General features: G+C 37.6%; 1 protein-coding gene across 32 annotated transcripts in view; it reads left to right on the top strand.

Annotated features, from left to right (window-relative positions):
- The window catches only part of MFF (mitochondrial fission factor), a 38572-nt gene extending 18589 nt beyond the window's left edge, over positions 1-19983 (top strand). For 3 of the 32 annotated variants that reach the window (XM_008259255.3, XM_008259253.3, XM_008259256.4), the window contains 6 exons: positions 2058-2132; positions 7404-7562; positions 11654-11686; positions 13475-13534; positions 18036-18120; positions 19120-19983. In XM_008259255.3, coding sequence (XP_008257477.1) covers positions 2058-2132; positions 7404-7562; positions 11654-11686; positions 13475-13534; positions 18036-18120; positions 19120-19251 — 544 coding nt within the window. In that variant the 3' untranslated portion in view covers positions 19252-19983. The remainder of the gene's footprint in view (positions 1-2057; positions 2133-7403; positions 7563-11653; positions 11687-13474; positions 13535-18035; positions 18121-19119) is intronic. The other 29 variants (XM_070070126.1, XM_002712512.5, XM_070070127.1 and 26 more) reach the window with 13 other exon arrangements.
- Positions 19984-20502: the final 519 nt, after the last annotated feature.

Genomic DNA, 20502 nt, shown 5'->3' with positions numbered 1-20502 from the left:
GCTTAAAATCCATTTAAAGCAAAACTTTCAATTTTGTATGCAAAATAACTAGAACACATACTATTTATATTATAGCATATTAAGTTCTGGGTTATACCTGAGTGAGGAGTATAGGAGGTGCAGAAGGGGCTCTGGTGGGAATAGGGGTTTTAATATTGAGTAGAAAGAGGATGTTTTTCCCCATATATTTGTTTCCTTGCTTTGAACGAAATCGTATGAACAGGTTCACTGATGTTTTGATCAGTGGAGTCCAAACTTCAATGTGAATTGTCCACATGCCTTAGTGAATTGCCATTCTCTTATATTAGGAAAACTGTACCACTCTAATTTCATGGAGAATATTGAAATATCTCCTGAAGTAATTAGAGTTACTCTGGGCTGGCACCGCGGCTCACTAGGCTAATCTTCCGCCTTGCGTCGCCGGCACACCGGTTTCTAGTCCCAGTTGGGGAGCCGGATTCTGCCCCGGTTGCCCCTCTTCCAGGCCAGCTCTCTGCTGTGGACAGGGAGTGCAGTGGAGGATGGCCCAGGTGCTTGGGCCCTGCACCCCATGGGAGACCAGGATAAGTACCTGGCTCCTGCCATCAGATCAGCGCGGTGGGCTGGCCGCAGCGCGCCGGCCACAGCCGCCATTGGAGGGTGAACCAACGGCAAAAAGGAAGACCTTTCTCTCTGTCTCTCTCTCTCACTGTCCACTCTGTCAAAAAAAAAATTAAAATTAAAAAAATAAATAAATAAAAAATAAAAGAGTTACTCTGAAAGAGTAAAACTAAGTAAGTTAAAATATTCAATTATGTCTCCTTCAGGCAAGACTTGTCTGAGGATTCAACCACTATTAATATGAAATTTTTTTATGATTAATTGTGTGTCCTTGAAGGTATGTGGTTGACAAGGATACTAGCAGGTCCATGACATCTTTTTTTTTTTAATGTTTCCGAATATGTAATGGTCAAAGGCTATGTAGTTTATGTCTAAAGTAGCTTTTGATCTTTACTAGTAGATCAGAGTAATTAAACATACACCTGATTATGTTAAAGGCTTTAGTTATTTTCAATTGTGTATTCTTTTTTTTTTTGCCTGCAAAGGTTTCTAGTAAACTTATCTGTGTAAAGATACAATTTACTATTTAGTTTACTATTTAGGTCCTTCTTTACTTTGACAGTTCATATTGATAAAATAAAAACAGGATTATTTTAGCATTTCATCACTTTTAGTTTTTATCACAAAGTATATAGTATTGATTCTTGAGTTCAGCTGAAGAGAAAGGAAGCAGCTCTGTTACATATGAAAATCAGCACAATTTAGAGTAAATGATTAGTTAATAGATATTTTTGTGCTTAACCACTAACATAAGTTCCTCATAATAGAAACAGTGGTAACCAGTATTTGATTTTAAGTTGTCTTAATGGCATTTTCTAATCAAACTGAAAATCTCATATTTTCAAAATTGCATTTTGGTAGTAATGGTAGCTAATCTTTATACACTTTTACAGTGAAATACTTACCAGTACTCAGCCATACCTTTTGTTATGGTTCTGGGTTATGTTACCATGTTATGGTAAGATACTTAACCATCTTCTTGTTATTAAAATAACTGCTATTTTTCTCCTACCACTTATTAACATTATAATTATAATTGAATTCATCTTTGAGAATCTACATGGAAGCTTTGTGTAATGAGCATATTAAATGTTCAGTGTTGTAAATGTGGTGAGGAAGAAGCTTTTAGTATACAGCTTTATTTTATCTCTACTGAATTATTAGTCTTGTTTTAGGGAACTTTAATCTTTTCTTTATAATGTGAGATTGATTATGCATCATTATAAACGTACCTGTGCATTATTGTACATGAACCTCCACCTTATTTTATTTTGAGAAGTATAAACAGGTAAAAGAGCAAGAGCATTGGCCTTTGTTTTTTATCTACTTTAAGGAGGCAGCAGGATTGATTATTGACAGCTATTGGCACAAAACTGAATTTGACCAGTAGAATCATATCTAGTTTTTTCTTTGTTATAAAAATTGCATATGTAAAAGAAGCATAATTATTATTTAAGGTGGCACAGTTCATATTCTGCCCCAAGAAATAAAATTTCAAGGTTCCAGGCACCGATTTCTGCACCGGAATACACGTAAGATTTTATCTGCTCTGCTTTTCACACAGAGGAGTTGTTTTAATTTTGCAGACTTACGTTAATACTAATCTGTTTCACCAGGTAATTGACATTTAATACCCTAATTCTTCTATTATTTGGCTTTTTAGTACCTCTCTCTATTTCAGGATTTCTCAGATTATCATTATATACTTTGTTAAAGAAAAGAACTAGGGTAATTGAGGAGTTGAACATATTGGTAAAAGGAAAATGGAATGATTTACACATAAGAACCTAGCATCCTTTTCCATTCTCTTCATTTTGCTTTGGTTGGCTTCTGAGTTCTTTACAGATTCGATTTAACCAGGCCTAGTTATCCTAGCCTTTCTTGAAATTTTAGCACACTATGCACTGTTGTTTTATTTTGACGCAAATGGAGAATGGAGTCCAAGTGTAATTTGTCATTAAAGTTGTTTTGTTGTTGTGTTTTTACCTATAATAGACTATATGTCGAGAGTTTTGGTTTATTTTTTAGATCATTTAAAGCCACACTTTTTATAAGTGTGACAAAATAAAGCTTTGGGAGTGACTGACCTGTCAATGGGGGAAACATTTTGGTATACAGTATAACAGCTCAAAAACTAATGTAGTTCTTTCTAAAGCGAAAGAAGAAACAGCACTAACAGCCAAGGATTTTTCTTTTATTCTGGTTCTATTACTGTGCTTCTAGAAACAGTAAATTACCTGAGATGATGACAGCTAATTAAGGTATTCTCTCTATTTAAAATTCTAAGTGAAATTAATACAAAATTTATATAAGTAAAAAGATGTTTCCCCCCTTTTTCTTTACTATTTTATCCTTACTGCTTTTTTTTTGGAAGAGGCTGGTACGTCACCATAGATGTTAACCTCACAGTTTGAGAAATATTATTTCTGTAAAAATCCATGGGGAAAGAGGTACTTACCTTTGAATTTGCCTTTTAATAATGACTAAGTATGCCATGTAAATAAGTTTGACATTGGCTAGTGCTGCTTACCTAACTCTTATGTGACAAGATTTCATGTAAGCATGAATTAGAGTTGTTACTAATGAAATAACATGGTAAGCACCAGTGCTTTCTTCAAACTTTTCTAGTCTTACTTAAAATAGGTAAAGAAATTTTGTTGTTTCATAACATTACTAGGATCAACTTACCATCAAAGTACATTTGAATTAAACTAATATTGTGACGTTTGCTCAAGTAATCTCAGCCCTTCCTTGCAATATGTTTATTTTTGTATATTTCATAATGGTTCACTTGTAAAAACAAAACAAATTCGTTGAACTTTGGTGGGCACAGAGATGAGACCCAGCTGTGTAAGCATTGATACCAGTAGAGAACCTTCCAATGAGTGTCAAACTGATTGCTAAAATGGGGCTTGTTTAAAAAAAACTTGCTTACTGCTTAAAAAGGGAAAAATAATTGTTAAATCATTTATTGCTTCTATGAATGTAGTTTTGGTTATCTCATGTAGTCATTCAGTTCATCTGTAGATGGAAATAAATGTCAACAGTCAAGGGCCTTTAACCTTTGTGTACACTGTCAAAAGTAACTTTTAAGAAAGTAATTCTTCTTCCTTTTTTGCTTTTCTTGGAGGATGCCATTTAAATAAAAGTTAAATTTCCTCATAATTTTCAAAAATTTAATTTGTTTTGATAGACAACCAGAAATCTAAATCTAAATATTTTTGATGTTGATCTTTGATGAAATAAATATCTTTGGTGGTAGTGATAAAAACTTAAGTTTATGTTTTATCTTTTACATGGATTTTTTTCCCTGTTAAATTACAATTGAGGGCCGGCGCTGCAGCTCACAAGGCTAATCCTCTGCCTGCAATGCTGGCATCCCAGGTTCTAGTCCCGGTTGGGGCGCCAGATTTTGTCCTGGTTGCTCCTCTTCCAGTCCAGCTGTCTGCTGTGGCCCGGGAAGGCAGTGGAGGATGGTCCAAGTGCTTGGGCCCTGCACCCGCATGGGAGACCAGGAGGAAGCACCTGGCTCCTGGCTTCAGATCAGCGTAGCGCACCGGACGTAGCAGCCGTTTGGGGGGTGAATCAATGGAAGGAAGACTTTTCTGTCTCTCTCTCTCACTAACTCTGCCTGTCAAAAAAAAAAAAAAATTACAATTGGGGATCATGTAAGGGTTTTTTTTCCCTGTTTATTACCATATTTCAATTTCATGTGATCATAGAATCTTATTCTTATAGATTGTTTTATAATCCTCTCTGTGTGTATTGCATCTTAAGAATTCTTTGCATGCAATCTGAAGTTAATTATGACCACCTCATTTCCTATATATGGACAGAAAACACTTGTACTTTTAGAATTTAAATAAATAATACCTTATTGCTTATTTCGGGTAAATTGATTTCTCCTAAAGGAAATAACCTTCTTACCTTTTAATATATATATTTTTTTAAGATTTTAAAGAAACAGAGTTACAGACAGAAAGAGGGAGAGACAAAGAGAGAGGTCTCCCATCTGCTGCTTCATTCCCTAAATGGCCGCAATAGCCAGAGCTGTGCTGATCCAAAGCCGGGAGCCAGAAGCTTCCTCTCAGTCTTCCACACTGGTCCAGGGACCCAAGCACTTGGGCCATCTTCCACTGCTTTCCCAGGCTATCAGCAGGGAGCTGGATCAGAAGCAGAGCAGCTGGGACTCGAAAAAGCGCCCGTATGGGATGCTGGTGCTGCATATAGAGGCTTAACCTACTACGCCACAGCGCCAGCCTACCTTTTAATTTTTAATGGAAAAAATCTATGAAACTTTTTATAGATTTGGGTTTATTTTATTGACATTGTTGCTGTAAGGTTGTAATTCTAAATATTATTATAACCTTTATTATATTAGTATGCATCTAGTTGGTTTTTGATACAAAATGATAAGCAAAATATTCAATTTAAGCTCAAAGCTACAAAGACAAAATACTAAGTAATCTTTGAAAACTGGCTTAAGAAAATTAAGCTTTGGAAGCTACTTCGGTAGCTGTTAAGAAGAATGTAAGATGGACTGATTATGTTGTCACAGAACTAGCCATTTTTATATAAATTCTCTTAATTTATTTATTTGAAAGGCAGAGCTACAGAGAGGCAGAGGCAGAGAGAGAGGTCTTCCATCTGCTGGTTCACTCCCCAGGTGGCTGCAATGGCCAGAGCTGCGCCAAACCAAAGCCAGGAGTCAGAAGCTTCCTCCAGGTCACCCGTTTGGGTGCAGGGGCCCAAGGACTTGGGCCATCTTCTACTGCTTTCCTAGGCCATAGCAGAGAGCAGGATTGGAAGTGGAGCAGCCAGAACTCGAACCAGCGCCCTCATGAGATGCCGGCACTGCAGGCGGTAGCTTTTCCCACTATGCCACAACACTGGCCCCAGAACTAGCCGTTTTCAAGCCTGCCTCATTGGCACACCTTTGACATAAACTCAGTCTGATTTCTCACAAACATTTACAGAGCTTCAGGTTTTCACTGTGCTGCCTAAACAGAATTCTGAGCACAGGATGACTTTGTATCCCAGATATGCCGATTTTTTTACTCTTCTGGGGTATACCTAGCATGGGTTTTGTCAGATATCATTGGTTGGTTGATATTCCAGAGGAATGTCAGTCTGAACAAACATTTAAGTTTGCCAGCCATGAGACTGTGCTGAATCAGCCTTGATAGATTAATTTACCAATATCATTTACATTTTTTTCTTTGAAGTAGTCCTTGGGAAACATGTTTTTCATATTTAGTATGCCTCTTTGGACCATCAAAACAATCCAAATTAGTCACAAAAGTGTGAAGAGTTTGTGTTTTCTAATTTTCTGGCAATATTATTAGATGAGAATAACTATTCTTCAAAAATTATCCAGCTTAATTTGTGGTTTTAAACAAATACATAAATTAGAAAAGTTTAGAGTTCTGTGTTTTTGTTTTGTTTTGTTTTGTTTTGTTTTGTTTTGTTTTTTTGACAGAGTGGACAGTGAGAGAGGGAGACAGAGAGAAAGGTCTTCCTTTTGCCGTTGGTTCACCTGGCCGCCGCAGCCGGCTGATACAGAGCCAGGAGCCAGGTGCTTCTCCTGGTCTCCCATGGGGTGCAGGACCCAAGCACTTGGGCCATTCTCCACTGCACTCCCGGGCCACAGCAGAAAGCTGGCCTGGAAGAGGGGCAACCGGGACAGAATCCAGCGCCCCGACCGGGGCTAGAACCTGGTGTGCCGGTGCCGCAAGGCGGAGGATTAGCCTAGTGAGCTGCAGTGCCGGCTCTGTGTTTTTGTGGTTGTTCGCCATGTCCTCTGCTTTTATTCTTTTGGACATAACACATGAGGATGAAGCTTTTGGCCTTGTGTGTTTTACCTTCATATGAAGAATATTTAGTCCTCAACCAAGTGTTACAGTCCTCTTATTGGTGCAGACCAAATGCTAAGTCCATCTATCAGTTAAATACCTGAAATAGTTAATCATGTCCTGATATTAAATGCTGTCTCAGGATACTGAACTGAGTCTTAAGAGATAAAATTAGTAATGTAAACATTGCTTCATTCCAGTGTGGTCAGTTTTCAGGAAACACTGGCAGTAGAACCAAAAGAAATTTTGACTCATTTCAGATATAAGAGTAATTAAGATTTATCAACCATCTGGATAATGATAATAAATATCCTTGCCTTCTTTCTCTGTCTTATAGAATTGGTGATAGTTTTATTTTGTAGCCATTTAGCTAGAAAACATGTACTGGAAGCAATTAAAATGATTTGTTGACAGTTTTCTTCTTTAAATCAATGACATTTACTCTTCATAAACTCAGTGTCATTGTCTTTGTGCAATATTTGAAGTGGCATTTTCATGGAATCACTTCTGAGTCATGTGTTTCAATTTTGAAACCTGTGTACCAGAATTCTCTACCCTGCTCTTCTGATCCTCCGTCCCTGGGTACACCGTTGTTTCTTACATACTTGGCCTATTGAATTGGAATGTGTACTAATTAAAGAATGTGGCTTTTTCAAAGCTGGGAATTGAATACTTTATACTTATTCTGCCCTCTCCAAATTGTTCTTTCATGTTTGCTTTTAAAAAAAAAAATTTGATGTTTTGGATTACAAAGTTACAAGTGTTACATTGTAGCTTGTTTTTGAAACTAATTCAAAGTGTTTATTAATTTCTTTGGTTTGTTTTCTTGAGGGGGGGAGTGGAGGTGGGAAAAGGGGGCAAGAAAACTAAGATTAAAAACTGCTCAGCTGAAGTTTTATAAAATTCTGACTTGAGTGTTTTTCTCTTCATTTGCTGTGCTTATGTAAACAGTGTGACACCATCACCACAACAGGCTCGGGTCTGTCCTCCCCATATGTTACCTGAAGATGGAGCTAATCTTTCCTCTGCTCGTGGCATTTTGTCGCTTATCCAGTCTTCTACTCGTAGGGTTTACCAGCAGATCTTGGATGTGCTGGATGAAAATCGCAGGTGATTGGCTATCAGTGACTCTTGCCAGCTGTGATACGTTTTGGTTTTGTTGTTTTGTTTTGTTTTGTTTTCTGGCTTATTTTCTGGACTGTGGTGTCTTCCTTTTATGTTTGCACCTGCTAGTCTCTTTCGGAGATGCAGTGGTTTGAAACAGCTTGCTTTGCTTTCTTGTAATTTAAAATTATTGTCCAAAATTCACATTTCATCAGATGACATTAGCTTTTCTTCAAAGGGTCAAGGAGAGTAGTTACTGTTTGGTGTAAGTGTAATGATTATTTTCAAAGGCATTCTTGACCTGTTCTAAGCACTTGATTCCATTTGGGACTATTTTGAGGGACCTCGTTGGATGGGGTATGGGATGTTGAACCGAGGGATACTAGCTGTCTTTTCTGAGTCTTTTGACTTAACCGTTTATGACACTGATACAACTGGATTAATAAAGTGGATACGAGAAAGTGCTATCAGTGCAGCTGCCAGGACTTTTTCCTTTCTTCTTTTCAGAGGGTTTCTAGGCTTATAATGAAAATCCAAAGCACTATTATCTTTTTGATAATACTGATATTTTTCAGTATTAGTAAGTTATCTCACTTTTGAACATCTCCAAGTAAAATGATCCATAGAACACATAGACTTATTCATACAATATTTTTGTTGCAATGATTTCAAGTATTTTTGCCTTGCTTTATTACTATAGCTGTTTTTAAAAGATGAAATTTGGGCAATTATTTTCGGTAGAGTGTGGTATAATTAGTTTCATTTCAACTCCACTTACCTAATAACTTCTGAGAGTCAGTATTTGAATTTTTTAACTCATCTTAGGATTGTTAATTTTTCTATTTTGAAGAATTCCTAATAAATGAAGCAGCCTTTCCCATAAGCTTTATTTCTTATTGTAACAGTTGATAATGTTTTGGATTGCTGTGAACAAATTTTTTTTCTTGTTCGGTTCTTTTAATCCTTGTGTAGGCCCAGATGTTTCCCCATACTTCAAGAACACTTGTCCACACTCCTTACCATTGTTGAATCCATGGCCTTTCTAAGACTTAATCTAGTGGTGTGTGTCTGGGCCCAAGAAATCAAAGCTGTACAAAAAAGAGTATAAAGAGGAAGCTCATGCCGCTGGGGTGGTTATATGTACATGTATGTGTATATAGAATGTACAGGTTGAGTAGCCCTTATCTGAAATGCTTGGGACTAGATTATTGGCTTTTGGAGTATTTTCATAGACTTCACTGCTTGAGCATCCCTGATCTGGAAATTGAAATGTTCCAAATCTTAAATTTTTTGAGCATCAGGTTGGCACTCCAGGAATTTCAGATTTCAGAGCATTTTGAATTTCAGACTTTAGGTTTAAGGATGCTCATCCTACATTTTGTTTCCCCCCAAGGGTTCGGAGTCCTTTTATGCTTCAAAGACTCTGGGAATAATTGGAGACTGTGTGAGGCAACAAAGTTTAGGAGAAAAATCATGGATTTAGAGGGTCAGTCGTAATTGTCTTTTTTTTTTTTTTTTCCCTATGAGAAACAGAATGCCCCAAACAGCTGGAGCTAGACCAGGCCAAAGCTGGAGCCATGTAAGTGGCAGGCACCTGACTTCTTAAGACACCTGCTGATTGTTAAGGTGCACATTAGCAAGAAACTGCAGTCTGGAGCAGACTTAAACTCAGGCTGTCTGATATGGGGCATAAGCATTTTTACCTCTAGGCCCAACTCCACCCCTCAGATTCAATCTTGATCCATCTCACTAAGTATTTCCATAATGGCCTTGAACAAATAAGTTGCATAACTTCTGCAGCCCTCAATAGTATCTAATTTTGTGAATTCAAATGTGAAAACTCTTCCCTTCTCTGACCTTTATTTAAGATACAGGGATACTAGTTTCAAACTCTTTGTTCAGTGTAGTAGGAAATCCTTCAAAGATGCTCAGTATATATAAAATACCTGGCTGTCCTTAAAATAGATGCTCTACCAGATAACCATTTTAACTTTTCAATTAGAGTAGGTCTTTAGAAGACATCAGATTATTTAGGTCAGAGTATATCTTACCAGATGCTTTATGATAAAAATATCTGAATCAGAAAACTATTTCTAAATCCTTTATAGATGAAACAATAGCTTAACTAGAAGACTGAGTCCCTGTACTTTAAAATTATGTGGGTTTTTTTTCCACCCCCTAGCAACACATAACACAAGTTCAATGCTATGATACAGATATTTTTTTCTCAATAATGGGAAAATTTTTCACTTCAAGTTCACATGTACAAAATCAAAAATCTTACCCATGCAAATTTTACTGTATTTTTCATGAAGAAATGTTTTGAACTGCAAGTGAAAATTTGTCTTTTTATGGTGTAATAACTGATGACCTTAAAATCCCTTTTCTAGGAGTTGTCTTATTATAAGATTGTTTAAATTCATAAAGGAATTCTATTAATGATCTTTTGCTCCTGGAACATTATTTGTTTCCTTGGAGCCTGAAGGGCTACAATCTCATCAGTCTTTTTAATACTTTCATTATTGAAAGGATTTTTTTTAAATTATGTTCAAATCTGTTAGGATCTAAATGTTGAACACTTTTGATAAGTATTTTAAATGCCAAATCAGTTTTATTTCCACTGTGAGAAGTATCTATCATGACTTTTTAGATGTAAGAAATAAGAATGTGAAATTTGGATAATGCTCTACTTGCATGTTTATAAAATAATACTGCTTATCAAGTTTTAAGTGCTTTTATGTTCCTTGGTGTATACATAATTTTTTCCTTTCTGTCTTATTACTCTTGGCTGTTATGCTAATATAATAGTTCATCTTTGGTCTTATGCCATCACATTAGGTTAACTTAAGCTAGAACTATTTGGAAAAAAGAGTCAAAAAACTTTCTTTTCTGCTTTATTATTATGAAACAATGTACATTCACATTGTTTGACATAAGAACTATTTTTAGTTTACACTTCAAAGGTTATGACAGTATTTTCTTATGAGAATTTTGGTGATCTAAACCAAGCTCAACATGAAAACCAAGTTAAATCCTAGGTGCACTTTAGAAAAGTTTATTTAAACAGGTACATTTGGAAAACTCATATTGAAAATTTATTTATTTATTTAAAAGCCAGAACTATAGAGAAAGGGAGAGAGAGAGAGAAAGAAAGAGATCTTCCATCTGCTGATTTATTTCCCAAATGGCTGCAGTGGCCCAGGAGTGGGCCAGGCCAAAGCCAGGAGCTTCATCTGGGTCTCCCACATGGATGCAGGGGCCCAAACACTTAGGTCAGTTTAGCTGCTTTCCGAGGCATGTTAACCAGGATCAGAAATGGAGCAGCCGGAATTCGAACTGGCACCCAAATGGGATACAGGCGTTGCAAGTCGGGGCTTAATCTGCTGTGCCCCAGTGCCAGCCCCTGGAAATTTATCAGTACATCTGGGAAAAGTACCAGTGCACAGTGGCAGAGAGACTTAAAATGCTATTACAGTTTGGTCCTTGGACATTTAAGAAATGCCAGTTTCTGCCTATATCTGTTAGAACTATGCGTCTCATCTCCAATATGAAATATTAACATTTTTAGAAAGGAACTTAGTTACATGTATAAATATTATTTAATTATTGATCAGTAAGTCATGCTTAAATTTTGTTTTTAGGAGGGTCTTGAATATTTTTTTTTTCTTTAGCAAATTGTACTAGCTTTGAGAGACTAGATGTGTGAGTAATTTACATTTCTGGCACTTACCCTATAAATAAGTAACTTGGAAGACAGATATGCAGAGTTGTAGTTGACACAGTGTTTATTATTTGTTATTTTTAAAAAATGTGTATTTTCTAGTCCTCCAAACTGTTTTTTTTACTACAGCATTTCTATAGCAGAAAAAAAAAATCAGACATCATATTTATTCAAAAATGTCAGTATACAGGTTAATGCCAGAACTTGATAGCCTTGGGATTTTCTTCCCTTTTCCACTCTTAATTACGAAACACTGTTAAAAAGATTTTTTGTGTATTAGATCATATTTATGGTAGGAAGTGGTTCTTGAATGAAGTTTCTAATTTTGCCAAATACCTGTCTAATTTACTTTTATATTATATGTGTCAATTGCCAGTGTGAGAAGACAAAATGAAATACGTTGTGAAAGGTAACTGTATTATTTTCTGGCTCTGCATTATCAAAGGGAAATCTCTGTGGTGGAATATTTTAAATATGGCAGATCCATTTGAACATACTAGTATGCATTTTAAAAAATCTATTTTAAGTTTTACTTGAGAGAGAGAGTTTTATTTGTAAATCTTATGGTTTACTCCCAAATGCCACAACAGCGTGGGCTATGGCTAGAGCCAGAAGCTGGTAACACAATCCACATGTCCCACCTAGGAGGCCAGAATCCAGGCACAGGAGCCCTCGTGTGCTGACTCCGAGTCTGCTTTGGCGGGAGGCTGGAATCAAGAGCTGAACCTTGGAACTGAACCTAGCCACTCTGTTGTGGGATACCCATGCTAAACGCCCACTCCTCATGTACCTTTTTAAAAAATGTTTTAGGAAGCACATAGCAGTGGCCCTATTTAGTTAGTCACTTTCATGTTACTGTAATTTAAGGTGATACTTAAGTAACAGTTTTTCTAATATCAGAGAGTAAATATGTTAGTAGGATGGGGTGGATTTAAAGCCAGTCTCAAACATGTGATTTCTTAGTGTTCTTTAGCCAACAAAATAAAAATCAAACAGGTCATCTGAAAAGGTCTGAACCCCATATCTTCTAAGCTCCAGAAATTCCCTTTAATGACTGATAGCACCTTTCAAACATGCAGAAGCTAAACATTAAAATTTTCTTGCATAAATTGTCAGAAAATAATGATTTGTATTTTAGTCAAAATTCTACAGGTGTTCCTACTTGGAAGGAAAAAATTGTGCATTTGGTATTGAATGTTTACTATAATTAAATATTGCCTCAATACTTGTATTCAGGCAAAACAGTTACGTAGAAAGTGAAAGCAGTATTTAATAATTCTTAAAATCCTCACATGGATCCTCTACCCTGACTTCCTTTATCTGGCTGATAAATACTGCTGATTGTTTGGAGGGGAATTGAACAGTTAACATGTAGAGCTTTTGTTTTCTGATTTTAAAAATAAAAGGTATTAGAAAGAAAACACATCTTCCTCTAGAACCAAAGTATGTGCTGAGAGCAACTGAAAAAATCCCCACAAAGTTTTCCAGTGCCTCTTAGTCTTCATTGCCAGCAGCCCTGTATGTCACTCCTGGTTGTCTCAAAATGAGACTCACTCCCATATTTGGTTCCATTTCTCATAATTCATTGCAGTGTGTACGTTGATGTCCCTGGTTCCAGAACCGAAATTTTTCTGATTTTGCTCTGGAAAGGGTTTAAATGAGGCACAGTTACAGTATGACATCAGGCATAATCAATATTAATGAGGTGGGAGGGAAAGAACTGTGGGAAGTGGGACTTTGTTGAAATTTATAGTTTATGTGATAGAGCTGTTAATATGAGGAACTGTGATCATACAGGTGCTATTGTCCAGTTCTTGATATGCTTATAAAACTGCTGGTGATTTTTTTTCCAACTAGAAGAGAGGAATTACAATTTCCAAAAAATAGAGTTTTCCTTTGCCTTGAATTTCATAAAATAAAAATATAAGCACCAAAAGAATAATTTTACATGTTGGTGCTATTTTGTCACTTAAGTATAGATTCCCTTTGTTACTTGGAGCAATTATAAGATGTGAAATTTATGAAAATCATAAAATGGAGGACATATGAGACTAGCATTTTTAAAGTGAGAGATATTATATTGTATTAACATATACAATATAATCCAAATTGACATTTATTTGTCTTGTTTTTGCCTTTGTCACTTCTCTGTTTCCTGATTCTGTCTTGTGCCTTCTCCCGCAAAAACCTGCCTTAGACCTGTGTTGCGTGGTGGGTCTGCTGCCGCCACTTCTAATCCTCATCATGACAACGTCAGGTAAATTTTGAGACTTTGTAATTAACAGGATAAATCGTTGATAAAATCTGCTTTACAGACATAACGCACGTAATAGCCATTCCTTTATGTCGTAGCTTGAACTTCGGTGACTTTTCTGAATGAGTGCATCCTGCGGCTAAGAACAGGAAGTTTGATCAGTTGTGGCATTTTGGCAGCAGAGTGCCAGGACAGATATGTAATCATTATGACAGGGACATCTGGGACATTTTTTTTAAATACAGTGGATTTTTATAAAAAATTGTATCTATTCATTTTTTTTTTTTTTTTTTTGAAAGTCAGAGCAACAGAGAAAGGGAGACAGAGATCTTCAGTCTGCTGTTTCATTCCCCAGATTCCCACAGCAGCCTGGACTTGGCAGCAAAGTCAGGAGCCAGAACTGCATTCAGGTCTCCCATGTGGGAGCCATCATCTGCCCTCCCCAGGGTACACGTTTGCAGGAAGCCGAATCCGAGGTGGAGTAGGGAGCAAGGGCACTCTGATCCGGGATCCAAGCACTCCTACCAGTGTCCTAACTGCTGTGTCTCAGTGCCCACCCCTGCATACAGTTTTAGTAGCTTTCAGGAGACCACGCTAACACAGAAAAGCTAAAGCATGTTTTATGTGCATTGCTTCCATTGTTGCCCAGATCCTATCCAGCATTTCCTTTTCAGCTGTTAATTATCTATAATGTCACTTTCAAGTGTGGAGGTAAACCTCGTTACAGGGCACCGTCTGAAGTGGGAGGAAGTGAGCACTGATAACCAGTAGTCTGGCAAGTTGAACATACAGAAAGGGAATTTAATTTTAAGCCTTTTTATCATCTGTCAGCTTGGGACACTCTCATTTTTGTTCCTTTCAGACGTGCTTACCCTGAGGAATTGTTTCTTCCTGTCATGCACAAAGGCAGAGAGAATGGAATGTACAAATGCCTGAGATTCTCCAGTGCCAAGATCTCATCTAGTTTTCCCATCTTCTGGAAAAACAAAAGCACAAACTGGTTTATGGCCACAGATGCCACTACTGTAATTTTTTCAGAATCACTTTATTTTAAGCAGAAATGTGTTATCTGTGGCAGCACATTTAAATCTGGCAGCATTAATTCTGTGATTGGAAGGAACTGTCACATCCATCTAAGGAAGAGAAAAGGGCAGACATCTGTTTCTAGTTTGTACTGAATTTATGTTGGAGAAATTGGAAAGTGTACCCTCAGGGGCCCTTATCACTCTGCTGACTTCTTTGTGCTTGTTTGTTTACTTTTAGATTTGTTTATTTGAAAGGCAGAGTGACAGGGAGGGCGAGGAAGAGAGGTATCTTTCATCCTGTGATTCACTCCCCAAATGACCACAACAGCTAGGTCTAGGCCGGGCCAAAGCCGGGATCCAGGAACTGCATCCAGGTCTTGAACCACACTCTGATATGAGATGCTGGGTTCGCAAGCAGCAACTTAACTCACTGCAACACAGTGCCTGCCCAGATGTCTCTCTTTTACGCTCTCAGTTATGTCTATGTCCTTATGCTCTTAATTGTATCTTGTAGTTTTCTAATTTTTTTTGTAAGATTTATTTATTTATTTGAAAGGCAGAATCAGGGAGTGGGAGAAACAGAGAGACAGAATTCTTCCATCTGTTGGTTCACTGCACAAATGGTCACAACTGCTGGGCTGGGCCAAGCCGAAGCCAGAAGCTAGGAACCCCATCCAGGTCTCCCACATGGGTGGTGAGGGCCCAATCACTTGGGCCATCCTCCACTGCCTCCCCAAATGCATGAGCAGGAGCTGGACTCAAACCAGCACTCCTGTGGGATACTGGCATTGCAGGCGGCAGCTTAATCTGCTATAGCATGATGCCAGCCCCAGCATGTATTTTTCTGTTTGTGATCTTATCTTTCTGTGAAAGTATATTTAGCCAGTGGTCTAAAAGACCATTTTCTTCTAGGGTTTCTAGTTCTGAAAAATACAGGTTTTAGTTTAAAGCACATTGTAAAGGAACATTCTTTTTGATTTTTTTTTTTTTTTGCTATTTATGTATTTATTTGAAAGTTTCAGAGAGATCTTTTTTTAAGAAAACAGGTTTGGTTTTAAAAATTTATTTATTTATTTGGAAGGCAGAGTTACAGAGAAGCAGAGGCAGAGAGAAAGAGATCGCGAGAGATCTATCTGCTGGTTCACTCCCTAGTTGGCCACAATGGCCAGAGCTGCACCGATCCAAAGCCAGGAGCTAGGATCTTCTTCTGGGTCTCCTACGTGGGTGCAGGGGCCCAAGGACTTGGGCCATCTTCCACTGCTTTCCCAGGCCATAACAGAAAGCTGGCCTGGAAGTGGAGCAGCCAGGACATGAACCAGCACCCATATGGGATGTCGACACTGCAGGCAGTGGCTTCACCCGCTAAGCCGCAGCATCGGCCCTGAGAGAGCTCTTCCATCTGCTGGTTCACTCCCCGGATGGCCACAACAGCCAGGGCTAGCCCAGGCCAAAGCCTGGAGCCAGAAGCTTCATCTAAGTCTCCCACATGGGAGGCAAGGGCCCAACCCTTGGGCCATCTTCCACTGCTTCCCCAGGCACATTAGCAGGGAGCTGGATCAAAAGTGGAGCAGCGGGGACTCAAAATCAGGACTCATATGGGATGCTGGCACAGGCGGTGACTACCCTCCCTTATGCCACAACACCAGCCCCACATTCAATTATTTTAAATTGAGTTATGTACATAAAATTTTGCAATGAAGATTTCATTTACAGGTAGGTGAACCTTAGTAACTTCTGGCTTTAAACCGTGAGTAATCCCTTAATTAACACTTCATTCTCTGTGGCCACATCGGACCCCTTTACTTATGAGGTGATGGTTTTGATTTTTTTCTCCATTATTCATCTAATATGTGACTTCAGGGAAATAGAAAGGTTTTATTTTGGGGATGGAGTGTAGAAAAGTGTAACCCCTATTTTTTTCCACTAATCATTTAATCGTGTTTTAATATTTACTATTTTAATTTTAATATTAATATTTTATCATGTTTTAATGTTCCAAAGAATAATTAACTCGGATATTTGTAAAGCCCATGGTCCAGCATTCATGGGTTAACTTAGAAGTCTGCTTCTCTGACTGATGCAGTACCCTCAGTATTCCAGGATCTTCACTCTGTTCCCGTGAAGAAGGGGCTGTTACGGAGAAAGGAAGTTAATTGACCCACTAAAAGGAACATTTTGTTGTAGGTTGCTTAAAGTCAGTACACACCACCTGCTTTTCAATTCTGTTTTTCCTACTTTATTAAAGTATTTTAGGACTATTTTCAGCAACTTCTGAAACAAAAGGGTTTTCTGAGTAGACTCCCCTCTAACATTTCAGGATGTAAAATATAATTTGATTTCATATTCTTTTGTGTGGTTGAGTATTTTTTTCATGGAGACTTTCTGGGAATAGACGATCTGTGTGCTAACTGTCTATAGATTACCCAGAAGGAAGTTTTAATTCAATATATTTATATTCTATTCATTCAGAAAAGTTACTATGCCATACTATTGATAACCATATAGGATATAAAATAGATAAGCATGTGAAGTGAATTGTGTGGTATATAAGTTGTATCCAATAAAGCTGTTAATTAAGTTTTGAAATACGAGAATCTGGGTAGAGGGGAGGAATGGCATTTGTATTTGCTTTTCAGAAGTTTATTGTCATTCACTAAAGTTCCATACCCTTTTTTGAAGTAAATGCATTTGAACAAAAAGTACTTCCTTTTATTTAGTTACTTATTTTAAGGTGAACAAATTTCATGTATTTCATATAGACAGATTGAGGAGCATAGTAAGCAAAAGGTGTATTTTAAAATGCTTTCTTTGGATTTTGCCGTAGTATTTTTCTAGTATTATTTTACACATAGCCTTGTATTTATTATTGAGTCAGTTCTACATCTAAATATAGTGGCAAGATATATTCAGGAGATTTTACAATTGCTTCTGTGAGACAACACAGTTGAGAGTAAGTAATTGAGAATAAGAAGTAAAGGGTGGATATGGAAAGAGAAGAGGCAATGAGAAGAGAAGAAATACAAAGTGATTGCTCCTTTTTCTAAGAGTTAGTCTACTTTGCATTCCCTACCTGGGACTCTGCTATGGAACTCCACATACGGACGTGAGTCTGTGTAAAAATTGTATATTGGCAGCTCCCAGACGTTTCAGCCAAGGGTCTTTTTTAGCATTGCCAGTCCCTCTGGCCTGAAAATTGTTAGGGAGTCTCATTCTTCAAATTTTGGTACATTTCCCTAAAATTTATAGAAAGTTGTCATCTTCAGCTTTTCCTTTATGAGTAAACTATTTTACTAATTCCTATTGGTAAATTCCAATCTTTGTGATACTTCTTTGAGTATTATACAGCATGACTTGCCAATTCGTTCTTAGTTCTATTTCCTTAGTTTATTAGCTTCTGTATTTTAGAATTCTCGGTTCTGTTTCCATATTGTATTAATTAATTTCCATACTAATTTGTATTTTTATTTCTTATTTGCTAGGTATGGCATTTCAAACATAGATACAACCATTGAAGGAACATCAGAAGACATGACTGTTGTAGATGCAGCTTCATTAAGACGACAGGTATCTAATGTACCAAATAGTACATCCTAAGGTGTTAATCCTATTTATATGGGATTTTAAAGTGGTAGCTGAACCACTATTTATATGTTTTTATGGTCATAATAGTATTGTTGCCAGGGGTGTGCATTTAGTCTAGTGGTTAATATGCCAGTTACGACACCTGCATCCCACATCAGTACATGAGGGCGATAGCTGCTATGGCGTCCTGCTAACGCACACCCTGGGAGCCAGTGATGATGGCTCAAGTGGTTGGGTTACTGCTTCACACTTGGGAGACCTGAACAGAGTTCCTGGCTCCTGCTTCTGTTCAGCTCAAAAACAAACAAACAAAAGAACATATTTGGGGAAGTTGTATTTGGTGTTTTTGTTATGTCTGCACCAAATGATGCAGAGGGAAACAGGATGGAATAAAGTATTTTTCTGTTACCATCAGTAAGGCAGCATGAGCTTAGGCAAAGCAGTTGTTCAGCCCAGGGCCATTGACAGGCGAGTCCAGCAGCTGAGGATGGTGCTTCAGCCAGTAACTTCGCAGCAGCTGGGGAATGACGAGGCTTTCAGACCTGACGGGTCTGGGTGGCCTATCACAGGGCTCTCTGCAGCAGGAGATTTAGGAGACGCCCAGTGCCACTCAGACCAAGAAGACAGTTATTCCAGGTAAAGATGAACAACTGAAGCGGAGTCATGAGCAGCTCAGAGAAAAGGCTTGGAAGAGGCAGGAGTCCTGTATCAGTTCTGCTATGGTACCTGCAACTAGATTTTGCTGCTAGAGTAACAATATGTATGCAACAGTTTCCTTACCTCTCCATCGAATCAATTAAGGATTCAAATACAGAAAAGAGAAATGGGGAAGGGTTAGGGTTAGGTTAGCTGTCATAAGTAACTTTTATAGTTTGTTTCGCTTCAGACTTCCCATGATTGTAATTACTCGTTTAACAAGTTTTTATACTGTATTAGAATCTGATTTCTATGTTTATTAATTCCAATTTTGTTTTTCATTAGATTATCAAACTAAATAGACGTCTACAACTTCTAGAAGAGGAAAACAAAGAACGTGCTAAAAGAGAAATGGTCATGTATTCAATTACTGTAGCATTCTGGCTGCTTAATAGTTGGCTCTGGTTTCGCCGCTAGAGGTAACCTTAGCTCTCAAAAGTACTGTCTCAACAGCTGGAAATATAAAGGATGTACAAACTTCTCTGTCTCTGTCTTTGCATTGTATGCCACTTGATAGTCCAGGCCCTGGAAACGTGTTTCTTCTAGAAAGCAGGTGGGAAGGACCTGCACTTGCAGCAGTAAAGGTAGATTCTGTTCTGTCACTGAGCTGTGCACACTTTCATGCAGTTCTGCAGTAACACTTAAAATGCTCCCTTTGCATGTTTTGTAAATAGGCTCAAGTCGTTTTTTTTTTTAGAAAGAATTGATGTTTGGCCTCATCAGTCTGCACCTAATTCTCAGAATGGGATGGAGAGTTCATAGAGAATGGATTTAGAAAAGAATCTGTAAAAGAAAAACAGTACTTTTGGTCTTGTTTCTCAAACACTATTAAACAGTTTTGTTAGACATTTTTGCGTCCACATTTCAACATTAACACTTCTGAAGTCGTGGTTTGGTGTAAGATTTAAGAAAACCAAACCAACTTATATTCCATGGTCAGTACTTCATGATCGCCTGTACAGGCTGAAATAAGTTCTGTCAATTCCGTTTATCTAGTGCGTGTGCAGTGTGTACGTTCGTATTTTCATTTGAGTTTTGCAGATGATTTTCTATAAAGTCTGTTTTTACTAATTCCCTGTGTGAACAATTTAAAAAACTACAGAATAAGGTACAAATGTAGTGTATTTAATAAACTGTCAGCCAAAGCAATGTTTGTCTACTGAAAAATGTTATTTTATCATACTATCCTGGGAGCTAAATTTCACAACACATTACCTTTTGTGAGTCTTCCCATCAGTTACTTCCCATCAAGTAATTGCTGACTTGATCCTGCAATACTTTCATATCTTCATCCTGGTAGTGGTGGGTACTGGTTGCATGTAGGTGGTTTTCTAAATCATTATATCCATAAAGTGATTAAGATTAAATACCTTGAGTTTGAATGCTTTTCCATTGTAGTATTTACTTGCTAATATTTGAACCTCATGAAAATTAAACACACATAGAAACCAAGCCCTGAGTGCCTTTAGTGCTCAGAACTTCTGTTTTCCCTTTCTCAGCTCAGTAACAGGTAGAATTCAGTTAAGTCAATAGTCTGCATACATCTTCAATACCTTCTCCCAAGGTGGTTGACAGGAGCTCCTTAGATAGTGGCAGCTTTTAATGTTTCTGCTCTTGCTTCTCTTTCATCCCTCCAAGAAGGTAGTAAGACAGAGATTCCCCTCTGTG

Source organism: Oryctolagus cuniculus, chromosome 3 (genome assembly GCF_964237555.1).
Source record: "Oryctolagus cuniculus chromosome 3, mOryCun1.1, whole genome shotgun sequence".
Classification (NCBI taxonomy): domain Eukaryota; kingdom Metazoa; phylum Chordata; class Mammalia; order Lagomorpha; family Leporidae; genus Oryctolagus; species Oryctolagus cuniculus.
This window is presented reverse-complemented; position numbering and strand designations above follow the sequence as displayed.